We start from the raw sequence: 20385 nt of genomic DNA on the forward strand, positions 1-20385 counted from the left end.
GGCAGTGCCTGGTTTCCTCCAGACATGATGCGGCCCCCACCATGATCACTGTAGAGATGGTATTGGGCAGGTGATGGGCAGTGAATGGCTTACTCCAGACATGATGCTGCCCCCACCATGATCATTGTAGGGATGGTATTGGGCAGGTGATGGGCGGTGCCTGGTTTCCTCCAGACATGATGCTGTCCCCACCATACTTCACTGTAGGGATGGTATTGGGGAGTGATGGGCAGTGCCTGATTTCCTCCAGACATGATGCTGCCCCCACCATGGTCACTCTAGGGATGGTATTGGGCAGGTGATGGGCAGTACCTGGTTTCCCCCAGACATGATGCTGCCCCCACCATGATCACTGTAGGGATGGTATTGGGGAGTGATGGGCAGTGCCTGATTTCCTCCAGACATGATGCTGCCCCCACCATGATCACTGTAGGGATGGTATTGGGCAGGTGATGGGCAGTGCCTGGCTTCCTCCAGACATGATGCTGCCCCCACCATGATCACTGTAGGGATGGTATTGGGCAGGTGATGGGCAGTGCCTGGTTTCCTCCAGACATGATGCGGCCCCCACCATGATCACTGTAGAGATGGTATTGGGCAGGTGATGGGCAGTGAATGGCTTACTCCAGACATGATGCTGCCCCCACCATGATCACTGTAGGGATGGTATTGGGCAGGTGCTGGGCAGTGCCTGGTTTCCTCCAGACATGATGCTGCCCCCACCATGATTACTGTAGGGATGGTATTGGGAAGGTGATGGGCAGTGCCTGGTTTCCTCCAGACATGATGCTGCCCCCACCATGATCACTGTAGGGATGGTATTGGGCAGGTGATGGGCAGTGCCTGGTTTCCTCCAGACATGATGCTGCCCCCACCATGATCACTGTAGGGATGGTATTGGGCAGGTGATGGGCAGTGCCTGGTTTCCTCCAGACATGATGCTGCCCCCACCATGATCACTGTAGGGATGGTATTGGGCAGGTGATGGGCAGTACCTGGTTTCCTCCAGACATGATGCGGCCCCCACCATGATCACTGTAGGGATGGTATTGGGCAGGTGATGGGTAGTACCTGGTTTCCTCCAGACATGATGCTGCCCCCACCATGATCATTGTAGGGATGGTATTGGCCAGGTGATGGGCAGTGCTTTGTTTCCTCCAGACATGATGCTGCCCCCACCATGATCACTGTAGGGATGGTATTGGGCAGGTGATGGGCAGTACCTGGTTTCCTCCAGACATGATGCTGCCCCCACCATGATCATTGTAGGGATGGTATTGGGCAGGTGATGGGCGGTGCCTGGTTTCCTCCAGACATGATGCTGTCCCCACCATACTTCACTGTAGGGATGGTATTGGGGAGTGATGGGCAGTGCCTGATTTCCTCCAGACATGATGCTGCCCCCACCATGGTCACTGTAGGGATGGTATTGGGCAGGTGATGGGCAGTACCTGGTTTCCCCCAGACATGATGCTGCCCCCACCGTGATCACTGTAGGGATGGTATTGGGGAGTGATGGGCAGTGCCTGATTTCCTCCAGACATGATGCTGCCCCCACCATGATCACTGTAGGGATGGTATTGGGCAGGTGATGGGCAGTGCCTGGTTTCCTCCAGACATGATGCTGCCCCCACCATGATCACTGTAGGGATGGTATTGGGCAGGTGATGGGCAGTGCCTGGTTTCCTCCAGACATGATGCGGCCCCCACCATGATCACTGTAGAGATGGTATTGGGCAGGTGATGGGCAGTGAATGGCTTACTCCAGACATGATGCTGCCCCCACCATGATCATTGTAGGGATGGTATTGGGCAGGTGATGGGCGGTGCCTGGTTTCCTCCAGACATGATGCTGTCCCCACCATACTTCACTGTAGGGATGGTATTGGGGAGTGATGGGCAGTGCCTGATTTCCTCCAGACATGATGCTGCCCCCACCATGGTCACTGTAGGGATGGTATTGGGCAGGTGATGGGCAGTACCTGGTTTCCCCCAGACATGATGCTGCCCCCACCATGATCACTGTAGGGATGGTATTGGGGAGTGATGGGCAGTGCCTGATTTCCTCCAGACATGATGCTGCCCCCACCATGATCACTGTAGGGATGGTATTGGGCAGGTGATGGGCAGTGCCTGGTTTCCTCCAGACATGATGCTGCCCCCACCATGATCACTGTAGGGATGGTATTGGGCAGGTGATGGGCAGTGCCTGGTTTCCTCCAGACATGATGCGGCCCCCACCATGATCACTGTAGAGATGGTATTGGGCAGATGATGGGCAGTGAATGGCTTACTCCAGACATGATGCTGCCCCCACCATGATCACTGTAGGGATGGTATTGGGCAGGTGCTGGGCAGTGCCTGGTTTCCTCCAGACATGATGCTGCCCCCACCATGATTACTGTAGGGATGGTATTGGGAAGGTGATGGGCAGTGCCTGGTTTCCTCCAGACATGATGCTGCCCCCACCATGATCACTGTAGGGATGGTATTGGGAAGGTGATGGGCAGTGCCTGGTTTCCTCCAGACATGATGCTGCCCCCACCATGATCACTGTAGGGATGGTATTGGGCAGGTGATGGGCAGTGCCTGGTTTCCTCCAGACATGATGCTGCCCCCACCATGATCATTGTAGGGATGGTATTGGGGAGTGATGGGCAGTGCCTGGTTTCCTCCAGACATGATGCTGCCCCCACCATGATCACTGTAGGGATGGTATTGGGCAGGTGATGGGTAGTACCTGGTTTCCTCCAAACATGATGCTGCCCCCACCATGATCATTGTAGGGATGGTATTGGCCAGGTGATGGGCAGTGCTTTGTTTCCTCCAGACATGATGCTGCCCCCACCATGATCACTGTAGGGATGGTATTGGGCAGGTGATGGGCAGTACCTGGTTTCCTCCAGACATGATGCTGCCCCCACCATGATCATTGTAGGGATGGTATTGGGCAGGTGATGGGCGGTGCCTGGTTTCCTCCAGACATGATGCTGTCCCCACCATACTTCACTGTAGGGATGGTATTGGGGAGTGATGGGCAGTGCCTGATTTCCTCCAGACATGATGCTGCCCCCACCATGGTCACTGTAGGGATGGTATTGGGCAGGTGATGGGCAGTACCTGGTTTCCCCCAGACATGATGCTGCCCCCACCATGATCACTGTAGGGATGGTATTGGGGAGTGATGGGCAGTGCCTGATTTCCTCCAGACATGATGCTGCCCCCACCATGATCACTGTAGGGATGGTATTGGGCAGGTGATGGACAGTGCCTGGTTTCCTCCAGACATGATGCTGCCCCCACCATGATCACTGTAGGGATGGTATTGGGCAGGTGATGGGCAGTGCCTGGTTTCCTCCAGACATGATGCGGCCCCCACCATGATCACTGTAGAGATGGTATTGGGCAGGTGATGGGCAGTGAATGGCTTACTCCAGACATGATGCTGCCCCCACCATGATCATTGTAGGGATGGTATTGGGCAGGTGATGGGCGGTGCCTGGTTTCCTCCAGACATGATGCTGTCCCCACCATACTTCACTGTAGGGATGGTATTGGGGAGTGATGGGCAGTGCCTGATTTCCTCCAGACATGATGCTGCCCCCACCATGGTCACTCTAGGGATGGTATTGGGCAGGTGATGGGCAGTACCTGGTTTCCCCCAGACATGATGCTGCCCCCACCATGATCACTGTAGGGATGGTATTGGGGAGTGATGGGCAGTGCCTGATTTCCTCCAGACATGATGCTGCCCCCACCATGATCACTGTAGGGATGGTATTGGGCAGGTGATGGGCAGTGCCTGGCTTCCTCCAGACATGATGCTGCCCCCACCATGATCACTGTAGGGATGGTATTGGGCAGGTGATGGGCAGTGCCTGGTTTCCTCCAGACATGATGCGGCCCCCACCATGATCACTGTAGAGATGGTATTGGGCAGGTGATGGGCAGTGAATGGCTTACTCCAGACATGATGCTGCCCCCACCATGATCACTGTAGGGATGGTATTGGGCAGGTGCTGGGCAGTGCCTGGTTTCCTCCAGACATGATGCTGCCCCCACCATGATTACTGTAGGGATGGTATTGGGAAGGTGATGGGCAGTGCCTGGTTTCCTCCAGACATGATGCTGCCCCCACCATGATCACTGTAGGGATGGTATTGGTCAGGTGATGGGCAGTGCCTGGTTTCCTCCAGACATGATGCTGCCCCCACCATGATCACTGTAGGGATGGTATTGGGCAGGTGATGGGCAGTGCCTGGTTTCCTCCAGACATGATGCTGCCCCCACCATGATCATTGTAGGGATGGTATTGGGGAGTGATGGGCAGTGCCTGGTTTCCTCCAGACATGATGCTGCCCCCACCATGATCACTGTAGGGATGGTATTGGGCAGGTGATGGGCAGTACCTGGTTTCCTCCAGACATGATGCGGCCCCCACCATGATCACTGTAGGGATGGTATTGGGCAGGTGATGGGTAGTACCTGGTTTCCTCCAGACATGATGCTGCCCCCACCATGATCATTGTAGGGATGGTATTGGCCAGGTGATCGGCAGTGCTTTGTTTCCTCCAGACATGATGCTGCCCCCACCATGATCACTGTAGGGATGGTATTGGGCAGGTGATGGGCAGTACCTGGTTTCCTCCAGACATGATGCTGCCCCCACCATGATCATTGTAGGGATGGTATTGGGCAGGTGATGGGCGGTGCCTGGTTTCCTCCAGACATGATGCTGTCCCCACCATACTTCACTGTAGGGATGGTATTGGGGAGTGATGGGCAGTGCCTGATTTCCTCCAGACATGATGCTGCCCCCACCATGGTCACTGTAGGGATGGTATTGGGCAGGTGATGGGCAGTACCTGGTTTCCCCCAGACATGATGCTGCCCCCACCATGATCACTGTAGGGATGGTATTGGGGAGTGATGGGCAGTGCCTGATTTCCTCCAGACATGATGCTGCCCCCACCATGATCACTGTAGGGATGGTATTGGGCAGGTGATGGGCAGTGCCTGGTTTCCTCCAGACATGATGCTGCCCCCACCATGATCACTGTAGGGATGGTATTGGGCAGGTGATGGGCAGTGCCTGGTTTCCTCCAGACATGATGCGGCCCCCACCATGATCACTGTAGAGATGGTATTGGGCAGGTGATGGGCAGTGAATGGCTTACTCCAGACATGATGCTGCCCCCACCATGATCATTGTAGGGATGGTATTGGGCAGGTGATGGGCGGTGCCTGGTTTCCTCCAGACATGATGCTGTCCCCACCATACTTCACTGTAGGGATGGTATTGGGGAGTGATGGGCAGTGCCTGATTTCCTCCAGACATGATGCTGCCCCCACCATGGTCACTGTAGGGATGGTATTGGGCAGGTGATGGGCAGTACCTGGTTTCCCCCAGACATGATGCTGCCCCCACCATGATCACTGTAGGGATGGTATTGGGGAGTGATGGGCAGTGCCTGATTTCCTCCAGACATGATGCTGCCCCCACCATGATCACTGTAGGGATGGTATTGGGCAGGTGATGGGCAGTGCCTGGTTTCCTCCAGACATGATGCTGCCCCCACCATGATCACTGTAGGGATGGTATTGGGCAGGTGATGGGCAGTGCCTGGTTTCCTCCAGACATGATGCGGCCCCCACCATGATCACTGTAGAGATGGTATTGGGCAGATGATGGGCAGTGAATGGCTTACTCCAGACATGATGCTGCCCCCACCATGATCACTGTAGGGATGGTATTGGGCAGGTGATGGGCGGTGCCTGGTTTCCTCCAGACATGATGCGGCCCCCACCATGATCACTGTAGAGATGGTATTGGGCAGGTGATGGGCAGTGAATGGCTTACTCCAGACATGATGCTGCCCCCACCATGATCATTGTAGGGATGGTATTGGGCAGGTGATGGGCGGTGCCTGGTTTCCTCCAGACATGATGCTGTCCCCACCATACTTCACTGTAGGGATGGTATTGGGGAGTGATGGGCAGTGCCTGATTTCCTCCAGACATGATGCTGCCCCCACCATGGTCACTGTAGGGATGGTATTGGGCAGGTGATGGGCAGTACCTGGTTTCCCCCAGACATGATGCTGCCCCCACCATGATCACTGTAGGGATGGTATTGGGGAGTGATGGGCAGTGCCTGATTTCCTCCAGACATGATGCTGCCCCCACCATGATCACTGTAGGGATGGTATTGGGCAGGTGATGGGCAGTGCCTGGTTTCCTCCAGACATGATGCTGCCCCCACCATGATCACTGTAGGGATGGTATTGGGCAGGTGATGGGCAGTGCCTGGTTTCCTCCAGACATGATGCGGCCCCCACCATGATCACTGTAGAGATGGTATTGGGCAGATGATGGGCAGTGAATCGCTTACTCCAGACATGATGCTGCCCCCACCATGATCACTGTAGGGATGGTATTGGGCAGGTGCTGGGCAGTGCCTGGTTTCCTCCAGACATGATGCTGCCCCCACCATGATTACTGTAGGGATGGTATTGGGAAGGTGATGGGCAGTGCCTGGTTTCCTCCAGACATGATGCTGCCCCCACCATGATCACTGTAGGGATGGTATTGGGAAGGTGATGGGCAGTGCCTGGTTTCCTCCAGACATGATGCTGCCCCCACCATGATCACTGTAGGGATGGTATTGGGCAGGTGATGGGCAGTGCCTGGTTTCCTCCAGACATGATGCTGCCCCCACCATGATCATTGTAGGGATGGTATTGGGGAGTGATGGGCAGTGCCTGGTTTCCTCCAGACATGATGCTGCCCCCACCATGATCACTGTAGGGATGGTATTGGGCAGGTGATGGGTAGTACCTGGTTTCCTCCAGACATGATGCTGCCCCCACCATGATCATTGTAGGGATGGTATTGGCCAGGTGATGGGCAGTGCTTTGTTTCCTCCAGACATGATGCTGCCCCCACCATGATCACTGTAGGGATGGTATTGGGCAGGTGATGGGCAGTACCTGGTTTCCTCCAGACATGATGCTGCCCCCACCATGATCATTGTAGGGATGGTATTGGGCAGGTGATGGGCGGTGCCTGGTTTCCTCCAGACATGATGCTGTCCCCACCATACTTCACTGTAGGGATGGTATTGGGGAGTGATGGGCGGTGCCTGATTTCCTCCAGACATGATGCTGCCCCCACCATGATCACTGTAGGGATGGTATTGGGCAGGTGATGGGTAGTACCTGGTTTCCTCCAGACATGATGCTGCCCCCACCATGATCATTGTAGGGATGGTATTGGCCAGGTGATGGGCAGTGCTTTGTTTCCTCCAGACATGATGCTGCCCCCACCATGATCACTGTAGGGATGGTATTGGGCAGGTGATGGGCAGTACCTGGTTTCCTCCAGACATGATGCTGCCCCCACCATGATCATTGTAGGGATGGTATTGGGCAGGTGATGGGCGGTGCCTGGTTTCCTCCAGACATGATGCTGTCCCCACCATACTTCACTGTAGGGATGGTATTGGGGAGTGATGGGCAGTGCCTGATTTCCTCCAGACATGATGCTGCCCCCACCATGGTCACTGTAGGGATGGTATTGGGCAGTGATGGGCAGTACCTGGTTTCCCCCAGACATGAGGCTGCCCCCACCATGATCACTGTAGGGATGGTATTGGGGAGTGATGGGCAGTGCCTGATTTCCTCCAGACATGATGCTGCCCCCACCATGATCACTGTAGGGATGGTATTGGGCAGGTGATGGGCAGTGCCTGGTTTCCTCCAGACATGATGCTGCCCCCACCATGATCACTGTAGGGATGGTATTGGTCAGGTGATGGGCGGTGCCTGGTTTCCTCCAGACATGATGCTGCCCCCACCATGATCACTGTAGGGATGGTATTGGGCAGGTGATGGGCAGTACCTGGTTTCCTCCAGACATGATGCGGCCCCCACCATGATCACTGTAGGGATGGTATTGGACAGGTGATGGGCAGTGCCTGGTTTCCTCCAGACATGATTCTGCCCCCACCATGATCACTGTAGGGATGGTATTGGGCAGGTGATGGGCAGTGCCTGGTTTCTTCCAGATATGATGCTGCCCCCACCATGATCATTGTAGGGAGGGTATTGGGCAGGTGATGGGCAGTACCTGGTTTCTTCCAGATATGAGGCTGCCCCTCCCGTGGAGCAACATAACAATATGTAAAAAAAGGTGAAAGGGTATGAAAACTTTCTGAATGCATTGTAATTTTTGCTGTGTTATAAATTTTGTACATTTGCCCGGATGATCTGTCCTCCAGAGAGGCTGGCATACACCGCTAACCAAGGTAACAGCATCTCCGCTCATTACGCACGCGCTCTGTATACAGGAGGAAAAACAAGTTAATAGGGTGCCCAGGGAGCGCTCTTTATACACTGCGTGTGAAGGCTTGTCACAGCCGTGAACGCTGCGGGCGGCTTCTCTGCTCCCGCTATAGCAGATCAGGCCTCTATTTTTGGTCTAGATGTTATTTCTGAAGAAGCTTCATGTACAGCTGTGTCCTATATCAGGTGTGATCCTCCCGGAGAGGGCAGGTCACTGTCCTCCACAAAATCAGCACACCCCTCCTAAAATACTCTGTGGTGCTGGGGAGCATGCTTGTTCTACAGTATAGGCCTGGACTGGCAACCCGACAGGCCTGGAAGTTTCCCTCTGGGCCGCCAAGATTGTCAGTCCATGGGCCGCCACATCTGCCAGTGCCTAATTTAACTATAAACATGTCTTAATGAAGCATTTAAAGTTAAATACAGCGCTCGTTAACCTACATAGCTACCTACCTAGCTACCAACCTACCTGACTACCCAGCTACCTACCTACCTGGAAACCTAACTAACTGGATATCTACCTACCTGGCTACCTACCTAACTAGCTACCTACATATCTTGCCACCTACCTAACTAGCTTACCTACTTTAATTCTTCCCTGGCTACCATGCTAAATATTTAGCTAACAACCTACCTAGCTGCCTACCTATCTTCCCAACGAGCTACATATCTAGGTATCTACCTGACTACCTATCTACCTGACTACCCAGCTACCTACCTACCTGGAAACCTACCTAACTCGATATCTACCTACCTGGCTACCTACCTAACTAACTAGCTACCTACATATCTTGCCACCTACCTAACTAGCTTACCTACTTTAATTCTTCCCTGGCTACCATGCTAAATATTTAGCTAACAACCTACCTAGCTGCCTACCTATCTTCCCAACTAGCTACATATCTAGGTATCTACCTGACTACCCAGCTACCTACCTACCTGGATACCTACCTAACTAGCTACCTGCCTAACTAGCTACCTACCAACCTTACTACCTACCTAACTAGCTAGCTAGCTAGCCACCTGGCTACCTACCTAACTAGCTCCTTACCTATCATTTCTACCTACCGACATATCTACCTAAGGATTTACATACTTGGCTATTTAGTAGCTACAGTATATGATTTATTTAGAGGTATTTACTCTGTGTTGCTGGTTGAACTTAAACATTCTATTTACTGTGATTCCCTCAGCACTCTGTGCTGCTGTGGGAAGAGGGGGCACTACACCTTTACCAAAATAATATTCAGTCTGTAAACTCCCCAGTTTGTCACTAGTCCTATTCTCACACTATCACACTTATGGTTTTATAGTTATAGTTTTGCAACAGCTGGAGGTTCACAGTTTGGAGTCCACTGGATTCCCTATGGCTGTAGATGTAGATGGACTGTAGCAGTGTTTCCCAACCAGAGTGCCTCCAGCTGTGGCAAAACTACAACTCCCAGCATGCCCGGACAGCCTTTGGCTGTCCGAGCATGCTGGGAGTTGTAGTTTTGCAACAGTAGTTGTAGGGGGTACCTCCTAAGACATCTTTATGGTATCCAAGCTTGTGCACCGTCACTACTGTGATAGAAGCAGGCTGAGAAATTTTTATTTAAGCTATTGTTAAATGGGCACTCTCATTAAAACAGATTTTTGCTATTGCACTCCTTATGGTAAATAAAACATCTTTCTAATGCACTTTGTTTATAAAAAAAAAATTCTGTTTTATTTGTGTTTAATAAAGCTGCCACTAGGTGTCTCCCTACTTGTCCAGAGCACATTTTCCCCCATCTCTTGCACAGACATTGGACTCCAAAAGTCCAAAATCTGGAAATGCAGTCTGGAGTGCTGAGGAGGGTGTGTGCAGCCTTAGCCAATCATAGCTCCTCTCACACTGAACTGCTCTGGGCTGTGTGTAGCAGAGTGAGGGAGGAAGTTCTCCCCTGTATGGCTGCAGATGATGTCACGCCTGCTGGGGAACGCCCCTTCCCAGTCTGTGAATCTGACTGAGACTGAGCAGAAGAAACAGAGCAATATCAAGGGAGAAAATTAAAAAAATAATAAAAATAAAGGCAGGGGGTGGTTTATCATGATGGGGAAGTGAACTGGGAGGATTATAAAATTTAACAAGATCATGAGAGGTACCTTTTAAAGAATAATGTAGAGGTTCTTGTGCATGCCTTGTGCTTACCTGTTTTAGCTGACAGTCATGGATTTGGAGCCATGCTGGAAGCAATTTTATAATTAAAATGATTTCCTAAAGTTGCCCACATTCCCCCATGAATCCTCTGGAGTGTGGGGCGTATGATCACTGCACCTGGTCATCTAATTCTGCTGCTGGTACTGGAGTTCTCCCAAGTGAACTGATTAGACATAAATTGGTTTGGGTTCACGTTATATGCAGTTTTGATGCATTATTTTTTTATTAAAAGTGCATTTTTTAGAGAACTATTGAGAGAAATTCCATGAGACTAAAGTGATTTGACCTATAATCACAATTGAGGTGTTTTTATTAAAGATTTGAAGTATTTAGCTTGTGTTGTCACATTGAAGTGTAGTGCAGAATGTGTGAACAGGTGAGGTGTATAACTACTATATAATTCCATAGGGATAGCAGCAGCAGTATACAGATTGATCTGGTGGGGAGGTGTATAACTGCTATATAACCTAATCCCATAAACAGATAGAGCTAGAGGGGAGGTGTATAACTACTATATATCCTGATCCCATAGAGATAGCAGCAGCAGCAATATACAGATAGAGCTGGAGGGGAGGTGTATAACTACTATATATCCTGATCCCATAGAGATAGCAGCAGCAGCAATATACAGATGTAGCTGGAGGGGAGGTGTAAAACTACTATATATCCTGATCTTATAGTGATAGCAGCAGTATACAGATAGAGCTGGGAGGGGAGGTGTATAACTATTATATATCCTAATCCCATAGAGATAGCAGCAGCAGTATACAGATAGAGCTGGAGGGGAGGTGTATAACTACTATATATCCTGATCTTATAATGATAGCAGCAGTATACAGATAGAGCTGGGAGGGGAGGTGTATAAATACTATATAGATAGCAGCAGCAGTATACAGATGGGAGGGGAGGGGGCTGGGAGCTAGCAGTAGGGATCTGATAGGTGATGAAGTCATCCTGTAGTTCACAGGAAGTCAGCCGACCCATGACTGACCACTTCCTTTGCCACATTAAACACTGTGATGATCTGATGATCACATGACCCATATACAGGAATGATATGCATTGGTGCAGCGGTGCTGGAGGGACTAATGATAATAAGTGTGCATGATAAGGGCAAAAAATGGCATAAATCACACACAAACACTTAGTTACCTCCAACATTGGCTTAAACCAGTGAGTTGATATATTGAGGTGTCCCAGTACCGTATTGCATACCGTACCTTGTGTGGTGGTCCCCAAAGTCAGAGTAACTACGCTCAGGTAGGATCCCTTAGGTGGGACAGCCCCTAGTCGCCTCTCCTCTATTCTAATTTTGTAGTGTTTATATGTACATATTTAATAATAATAATGTGTATATTTAGTATAATGTATAGTGCTTACCTTGTTAGCATCGCAGGACCTTCGGTCATGTGACTATGTTAATTCCTCTATGGTATGTTAGAGGACCTTTGGAGGTTCTTGGGTCACATGTTACCCATAATGCTATGTAAAGGTGATTGACAGAAGTATTAGACCAATCAGCTTAAGGCCAGCCCCTGCCCATATAAGGGAGCTGTAGCCAATGATCGCTCTCTTGGGTTGCTGCTCTCGTGGATGCCGGACTAGCAGGACGGAGCTGCGCAACTTTCAAAGACGCTAGGCCTGAAAACCTACCGGCCTCAGCCTAAACTAAACCGTGAGTTCTAAACTAATCCCCGCTAAAGCTAGTGTGACTACTGGACCGAAACTAAATCCCCGAAATCCAGTGGAACAGCGCATATCAGTCTAAGGACTCTAAATTGCTTAAGGTCCCAACCGCTGTCAATCCCTAAGAGAATTTGCATGTAAAGAGACTGTTCCTGTTATGAAGCTTGCATAAAATCTTCAGTAAAAGTTACAACTGTTTTCAGCAAACTCTCCGGTTGTGGACATTCAATTATTCTATACCTCCCTATCGCTCTTGGGAAGGGTGGCGGTAGAACAAGCATTGCAAAGGAGCCCTCACCCTGGCGTCACAAATAGAAAGGGTTAACCAGACACCCTTTAGTCACCGCACAGCTACAGCCCATATACCCTACTCCCCCAGGCTATCCCAATATATTCAGGGCTCCCTGGTTAAGGTCAGTGGTTTATATAAAAAAAAGTTTATAAAAACCTTTTAGCTTATTAAGCAAGAAAAATTGGGGGAAATTTATCAAAACCTGCATAGAGGAAAAGTGGTGCAGTTGCCCATAGCAACCAATCAGATTGCTTCTTTTATTTTGCAGAGGCCTTTATAAAAATGAAAGAAGCGATCTGATTGGTTGCTATGGGCAACTGCACCGCTCTTCCTCTACATGGATTTTGATAAATCTCCCCCATAGAGTTAAGAGAAGAGTAGGTGTAGAGCGAGAAAAGAATGAGTTAGTTGCCATGGCTACTCAGGCGCGCATAGGACCAAGCTTGACTTGCAAGGAACTCGGTCACCCGGTGTACCAGCTATACAGATTTCTATTTACTAAGAGGTTCTTGACTAATTGTTACCCTCTTATGTTACAACGAGTGACGCTGGTTTGTGCCTCAAAGGCCGCAGAAGAAAACGTTCCTCAAGCCAGGGCGGTCAACGGCTGTGCGGGCATGCTGGGAGTTGTAGTTGTGCAAAGGCTGGAGGCACCCCTGGTTGGGAAACACTGACCTATACTATATACTACTATATAGTCCAACATGCTGGAAGTTGTAGTTTTGCAACAGCTGGAGGCACCCCTGGTTGGGAAACACTGACCTATACTATATGCTACTATATAGTCCAACATGCTGGGAGTTGTAGTTTTGCAACAGCTGGAGGCATCCCTGGTTGGGAAACACTGATCTATACTATATACTACTATATAGTCCAACATGCAGGAAGTTGTAGTTTTGCAACAGCTGGAGGCACCTCTGGTTGGGAAACACTGACCTATACTATATACTACCATATAGTCCAACATGCTGGGAGTTGTAGTTTTGCAACAGTTGGAGGCATCTCTGGTTGGGAAACACTGACCTGTACTATACACTACTATATAGTCCAACATGCTGGAAGTTGTAGTTTTGCAACAGCTGGAGGCACCTCTGGTTGGGAAACACTGGCCTATACTATATACTACTATATTGTCCAACATGCTGGAAGTTGTAGTTTTGCAACAGCTGGAGGCACCTCTGGTTGGGAAACACTGACCTATACTATATACTACTATATAGTCCAACATGCAAGGAGTTGTAGTTTTGCAACAGCTGGAGGTACCTCTGGTTGCAAAACACTGACCCATACTATATACTACTAAATAGTCCAACATGCTGATAGTTGTAGTTTTGCAACAGCTGGAGGCACCCCTGGTTGGGAAACACTGACCTATACTATACACTACTATATAGTCCAACATGCTGGGAGTTGTAGTTGGTTTGGGGCAGCTGCTGAGCCACAGACTGTATCAGGGCATGCTGGGAGTTGTAGTTAGTAACTAACTGCAACTCCCAAATTTAATTAAAAAAGCCATCAAAAAGTCACATCGAAACAAAAATGGTCCTGATAAAAACTACTGTGGCACACAAAAATAAGGCCTCATACATAAGGAGAATTAAAAAAGTTATAGGGGTCAAAATAGGACAAAATTTCCCCCGCACATGTGTATCCTGTGATGTCACGCATATATAATGAATTATGCAAATTAGCATGGCCGGTATTTTAGAGATATAGGGGGCATGATCCCCTCTTTCGGGTGTATGCAGTGTAAGGAGACACCATAGAGCCTATGTTCACCCACTAGTTTAGAAACCACTAAATATCAGAAATGGATCCTGCAGAGGAGAGAACTGCTGAAAAATAGTGCTACTCCTCATGTACACACAGGATGGCTTATCATCATGGCTTCCCCTATCTTCAAACCTGCTGGGTAATTGACCTTGGAAAAATCGATTTTCGGTCTTTTGGCTAAGATCAAGTGTATGGCCTGGAGGCGATGGGTGGTTTTTGGTTTCGTTGGGGCACTTCTCTCCTTTTGGAGAAGGGTTTGCATTGGTCCGCATCCGCGTGCACGGTTTTTGTGTGAACACGTTTGCACTTTTTACTTGCACTTGGGTGATTTGAGAGCACGTACCTCGGCTCTTCAATAAAAGAAAAAAAAACTGAACTTGTAAAAAGTGCCGAATAATAGCCCATCCCTCTATATAGTGATTTGCTCCTTCTAGTACTCTGGCAGTATTGTGGATTTAGAAGTAGTCCCTGTAAGGGTCATGGCAGGTGGTGGATACTCTGGGCCTGTGTGGATGATGACGTGAGCCGTGCCAGGGAGCGGAGTCTAAGGTGCCGCTCTAAGGTACCGCTCACCAGAACCCGCTGCAAAGCGGGATGGACTTGCTGCGGCACCCAGGTCGCTACCCCCGGCACGACTCGTCCACACAGGTTGCTGGGATGTGACGTGGCACAAAATGAAACTGGCAAGACAAGGTCACGGTAGCAGTGGGTCAGGGCAGATGGCACAGGTGCAAGGTCAGGTAACGGAACAAGGATATCAGGAACACAGTAGCTTTCACTTGGGCACAAGGCAACAAAGATCCGGCCGGGAACAAAGGGAGAAGCAAGTACTTATAACAAGAGAACAGGTGAAAACACCAATTAGGGAAGTACTGGCCCTTTAAATGAAAGAGCTGCAGCGCATGCACGCCCTAGGAGGCAGGGGCACGCACGCCAGGGCTGCGAGACCAGGGAGGCGAGTGACGACTGGGATTCGCATGCGGGCGCGTCCCACGATGTGAATCCCAGCCCCTCCAGCAGCGGGGACATGTCAAGAGAGCGCTCACGGCCAGCGTGTCTGGCCGGAGCGCTGATGTTACAGTCCCCCTACTTATATCTAACCTGGTGGATTTTGGGCCCCTTGGATATCGGGGAACGGCTGCCATTGCTATTGTCGTGTGATTGATTCGCACAATGATGCCTGTATTCAGCAATGCCCCTATAGGAGGTGCGGGGGTCACAGTACCAAAGGCCCCTTTGCCACATAATAAGTATTTTATAGATGGTAGATGGGGGGATCTGGTACAGAATTTGCGTTGGGGCTTCAGGTTACACCTCTGCTTGCGTTGCAAGACTTTATCCCATAGAGGCAGGGCCGGATCATCATTGGCGCTCATGGAGTGCCTGCTCCGGGCCCCAAGGATGTACAAGGATGTCCTGGCGGTTACCTCTCTGCGGCGGCCCCCGAGTTAACTTTAAAAACGCAGGGGCCGCTGGGAGGTAGTGCACGCAGGGACGTCACTGACGTCCCATGTGTGCGACCTTAGGAGAAAAGCAGAGTAGAGCGGAACATCAAGGAGGACGCGCGCGCATGGTAAGTGACCAGCAGCCCGTCGTCTTCAGTGTTCCGACCTCCCCTCCTCCGGTCCCGGGGTCTACTGCTATGGCCCATAGGCCATAGCAGCAGATCGTGACCCCGTTCCCCGGACCGGTCGAGCGGTGGTCGGAACAATGAAATGGGGCAGTTAACAGGCATACAGCCTCCAGCCATACACTGTATATGGCTGAAAGCTGTATGTCTGTGGGGGAACATACTGCACCTAATGTGGGGGACTATACTGCACCTAATGTGGGGGACTATACTGCGCATAATGTGGGGGACTATACTGCACCTAATGTGGGGGACTATACTGCGCATAATGTGGAAAACTATACTGCACCTAATGTGGGGGAGCTATACTGCACCTAATGTGGGGGAACTGTACTGCACCTAATGTGGGGAGCTATACTGCACCTAATGTGGGGAGAACTATACTGCACCTAATGTGGAAAACTATACTGCACCTAATGTGGGGAACTATACTGCGCATAATGTGGAAAACTATACTGCACCTAATGTGGGGGAGCTATACTGCACCTAATGTGGGGGAGCTATACTGCACCTAATGTGGGGGAACTATACTGCACCTAATGTGGGGGAACTATACTGCACCTAATATGGGGGAACTATACTGCACCTAATGTGGGGAACTATACTGCACCTAATGAGGGGGAAACTATACTGCGCCTAATGTGGAGAGCTATACTGCACCTAATGTGGGGAGCTATACTGCACCTAATGTGGAGAACTATACTGCACCTAATGTGGGGAACTATACTGCACCTAATGTGGGGAACTATACTGCGCATAATGTGGAAAACTATACTGCACCTAATGTGGGGGAGCTATACTGCACCTAATGTGGGGAACTGTACTGCACCTAATGTGGGGAACTATACTGCACCTAATGTGGGGAACTATACTGCGCATAATGTGGAAAACTATACTGCACCTAATGTGGGGAGCTATACTGCACCTAATGTGGGGAACTATACTGCGCATAATGTGGAAAACTATACTGCACCTAATGTGGGGGAGCTATACTGCACCTAATGTGGGGGAACTATACTGCACCTAATGTGGGGGAACTATACTGCACTTAATATGGGGGAACTATACTGCACCTAATGTGGGGAACTATACTGCACCTAATGAGGGGAAAACTATACTGCGCCTAATGTGGAGAGCTATACTGCACCTAATGTGGGGAACTATACTGCACCTAATGTGGGGGAAATATACTGCACCTAATGTGGAGAACTATACTGCACCTAATGTGGGGGAGCTATACTGCACCTAATGTGGGGAACTATACTGCACCTAATGTGGAGAGCTATACTGCACCTAATGTGGAGAACTATACTGCACCTAATGTGGGGAACTATACTGCACCTAATGTGGGGGAACTATACTGCGCATAATGTGGGGGAACTATACTGCGCATAATGTGGGGAACTATACTGCGCATAATGTGGAAAACTATACTGCACCTAATGTGGGGGAGCTATACTGCACCTAATGTGGAGAACTATACTGCACCTAATGTGGGGGAACTATACTGCATTTAATATGGGGGAACTATACTGCACCTAATGTGGGGAACTATACTGCACCTAATGAGGGGAAAACTATACTGTGCCTAATGTGGAGAGCTATACTGCACCTAATGTGGGGAACTATACTGCACCTAATGTGGGGGAAATATACTGCACCTAATGTGGAGAACTATACTGCACCTAATGTGGGGGAGCTATACTGCACCTAATGTGGGGAACTATACTGCACCTAATGTGGAGAGCTATACTGCACCTAATGTGGAGAACTATACTGCACCTAATGTGGGGAACTATACTGCACCTAATGTGGGGGAACTATACTGCGCATAATGTGGGGGAACTATACTGCGCATAATGTGGGGAACTATACTGCGCATAATGTGGAAAACTATACTGCACCTAATGTGGGGAACTATACTGCACATAATGTGGGGAACTATACTGCACCTAATGTGGGGAGCTATACTGCATCTAATGTGGGGAGCTATACTGCACCTAATGTGGGGAACTATACTGCGCATAATGTGGGGAACTATACTGCACCTAATGTGGGGAACTATACTGCACCTAATGTGGGGGAACTATACTGCACCTAATGCGGGGGAACTGTCGGGGGGGGGGCATCATAATGAAGTGCTCCGTCTTCCAGGCAGCCTTAATCTGGCCCTGCATAGAAGTGCCTACAATTATGACACCTTGTAGAGAGCCACAGGTGTATGGAGGGGGTTGGGTCGAGGAGATGAAGTTAATACGTATCCCCGGTGGATTTCCTCAGTCTTCCGAAACTGCAAGTCAAGAAAAACAATCCTATCATTTCTCCGATCCTCATTATAATCTGGAGGAGAATTCATCGCTTTCCTTCTGGTAGATGTGGAGGATGGATGAGAAGACTCTTCTTCACCTGACCCTTCTATGGATGGCTGCAGGGCTGGGCAGTGGGCAGATGATGGGTGAGTGGGTACCCGCTTGTTATCTATAAGGACCAGTCATTGGGCACATGCAGGGACACCTATCTTAGCTTCCTGATTTTCCAGTCATTTTCTTTGTGGTCTAATGAAAATTGGGCTTAGGCTAGGGTCACATCACGATTTAACCATCCGATTATCGGACTGTAAAGTCGGACGGAATCGGATTGAAAAAAATCGTATGTACAAATTTCTTTGCTATCCAAAAATCGTACAGATGAAAATTCCATCCGATTTTCAATAAAAATCTGATCCTGTTTTTAAAAATGAATATGTATGCCAATGGCAATAAAGTTTTAGATATTTGAAGCGTATGTGTTTTGAAGTCTACTGCGCATGCGTACAAAAAAATTGTGTGCGATTAATCTGATAAAATCGCACAGTCACACGATTCCATGCGATTTACATAGACATCAATAATAATAAAAATTGGACGCGATTTCGATCCGATTTTTAATCCTGACGAAAAATCGTGGTCAACCCCGTTTTTACCTCCGATCTATAATTGTGCAAAATCGGATTCGGATCAAAACTGATGCATTTGTTGAAGACGTAGGATGGTAAAATTGTGATTTGGATGCACCCTAAAAAGATTTGCGTATGATTAATACCCCAAGATCTTCTGTCTCCTTAAGGAGGGTTCATCTTTTTCGTATAGACCAGTGGTCTTCAATCTGCGGACCTCCAGATGCTGCAAAACTACAATTCCCAGCATGCCCGGACAGCCGTTGGCTGTCCGGGCATGCTGGGAGTTGTAATTTTGCAACATCTGGAGGTCCGCAAGTTGAAGACCACTGATATAGACTATTCGATCTCCTCCATCCAGGGCTGTGTTCCCCAACTTATGGTTCTCCAGCTGTTGCAAAATCACAACTTCAAGCAACCATCTGTCAGGCTTTGCTGGGAGTTGTAGTTTTGCAACAGTTAGAGAGCCACTGGCTACGTAACACTAATCTATGGCCCTAACCAGTTCCCGTACTAGGGACTAACTACAAGTCCCTGCTATATAAGCGTTTTTTCATCATGATGGCACTGTCTGATTACTGTATGGTGGTATTATTTTCTGATTGTGGGCACTATATGGTGGTATTATTTACTGACTGTGAGCACTATATAATGGTATTATTTTCTGACTGTGGGCACTATATGGTGGTATTATTTACAGTCTGTGGGCACTATATGGTGGTATTATTTACTGACTGTGGGCACTATATGGTGGTATTATTTACTGACTGTGGGCACTAAATGGTGGTATTATTTTCTAAATGTGGGCACTATATGGTGGTATTATTTACCGACTGTGGGCACTATATGATGGTATTATTTACTGACTGTGGGCTCTATCTGGTGGTATTATTTACTGACTGTGAGCACTATATAATGGTATTATTTTCTGACTGTGGGCACTATATGGTGGTATTATTTACTGACTGTGGGCACTATATGGTGGTATTATTTACCGACTGTGGGCACTATACGGTAGTATTATTTACTGACCGTGGGCACTATATGGTGGTATTATTTACTGATTGTGGGCACTATATGGTGGTATTATTTACAGTCTGTGAGCACTATATGGTGGTATTATTTACAGTCTGTGGGCACTATATGGTGGTATTATTTACTGACTGTGGGCACTATATGGTGGTATTATTTACTGACTGTGGGCACTATATGGTGGTATTATTTACTGACTGTGGGCACTATACAGTGGTATTATTTTCTGACTGTGGACACTGTATGGTGGTATTATTTACTGACTGTGGGCACTATACGGTGGTATTATTTACTGACTGTAGGCACTATATGGTGGTATTATTTACCGACTGTGGGCACTATATGGTGGTATTGCTTACTGACTTTGTGAACACTGTATGATGCATTTAGTGACGTTGATCACTGTATGGTGGTATTATTTACTGATTATGAGGACTGCACGGTGCCATCCTTTACTGGCTGTGAGCACTGTATGGTGATATTTTTTGCTGACTAAGAGTACTATGGGGGAGA

The 20385-nt window shown here is 49.1% G+C and overlaps 1 protein-coding gene across 1 annotated transcript in view; it reads left to right on the plus strand.

Annotated features, from left to right (window-relative positions):
* Positions 1-18213: 18213 nt before the first annotated feature.
* Positions 18214-20385, plus strand: part of UMODL1 (uromodulin like 1) — a 91608-nt gene continuing 89436 nt past the window's right edge. Inside the window, exon 1 of the mRNA XM_056559729.1 lies at positions 18214-18360. Coding sequence (XP_056415704.1) covers positions 18279-18360 — 82 coding nt within the window. The 5' untranslated portion in view covers positions 18214-18278. The remainder of the gene's footprint in view (positions 18361-20385) is intronic.

This window comes from Hyla sarda, chromosome 2 (assembly GCF_029499605.1).
Source record: "Hyla sarda isolate aHylSar1 chromosome 2, aHylSar1.hap1, whole genome shotgun sequence".
In the NCBI taxonomy this organism is placed as follows: Eukaryota; Metazoa; Chordata; class Amphibia; order Anura; family Hylidae; genus Hyla; species Hyla sarda.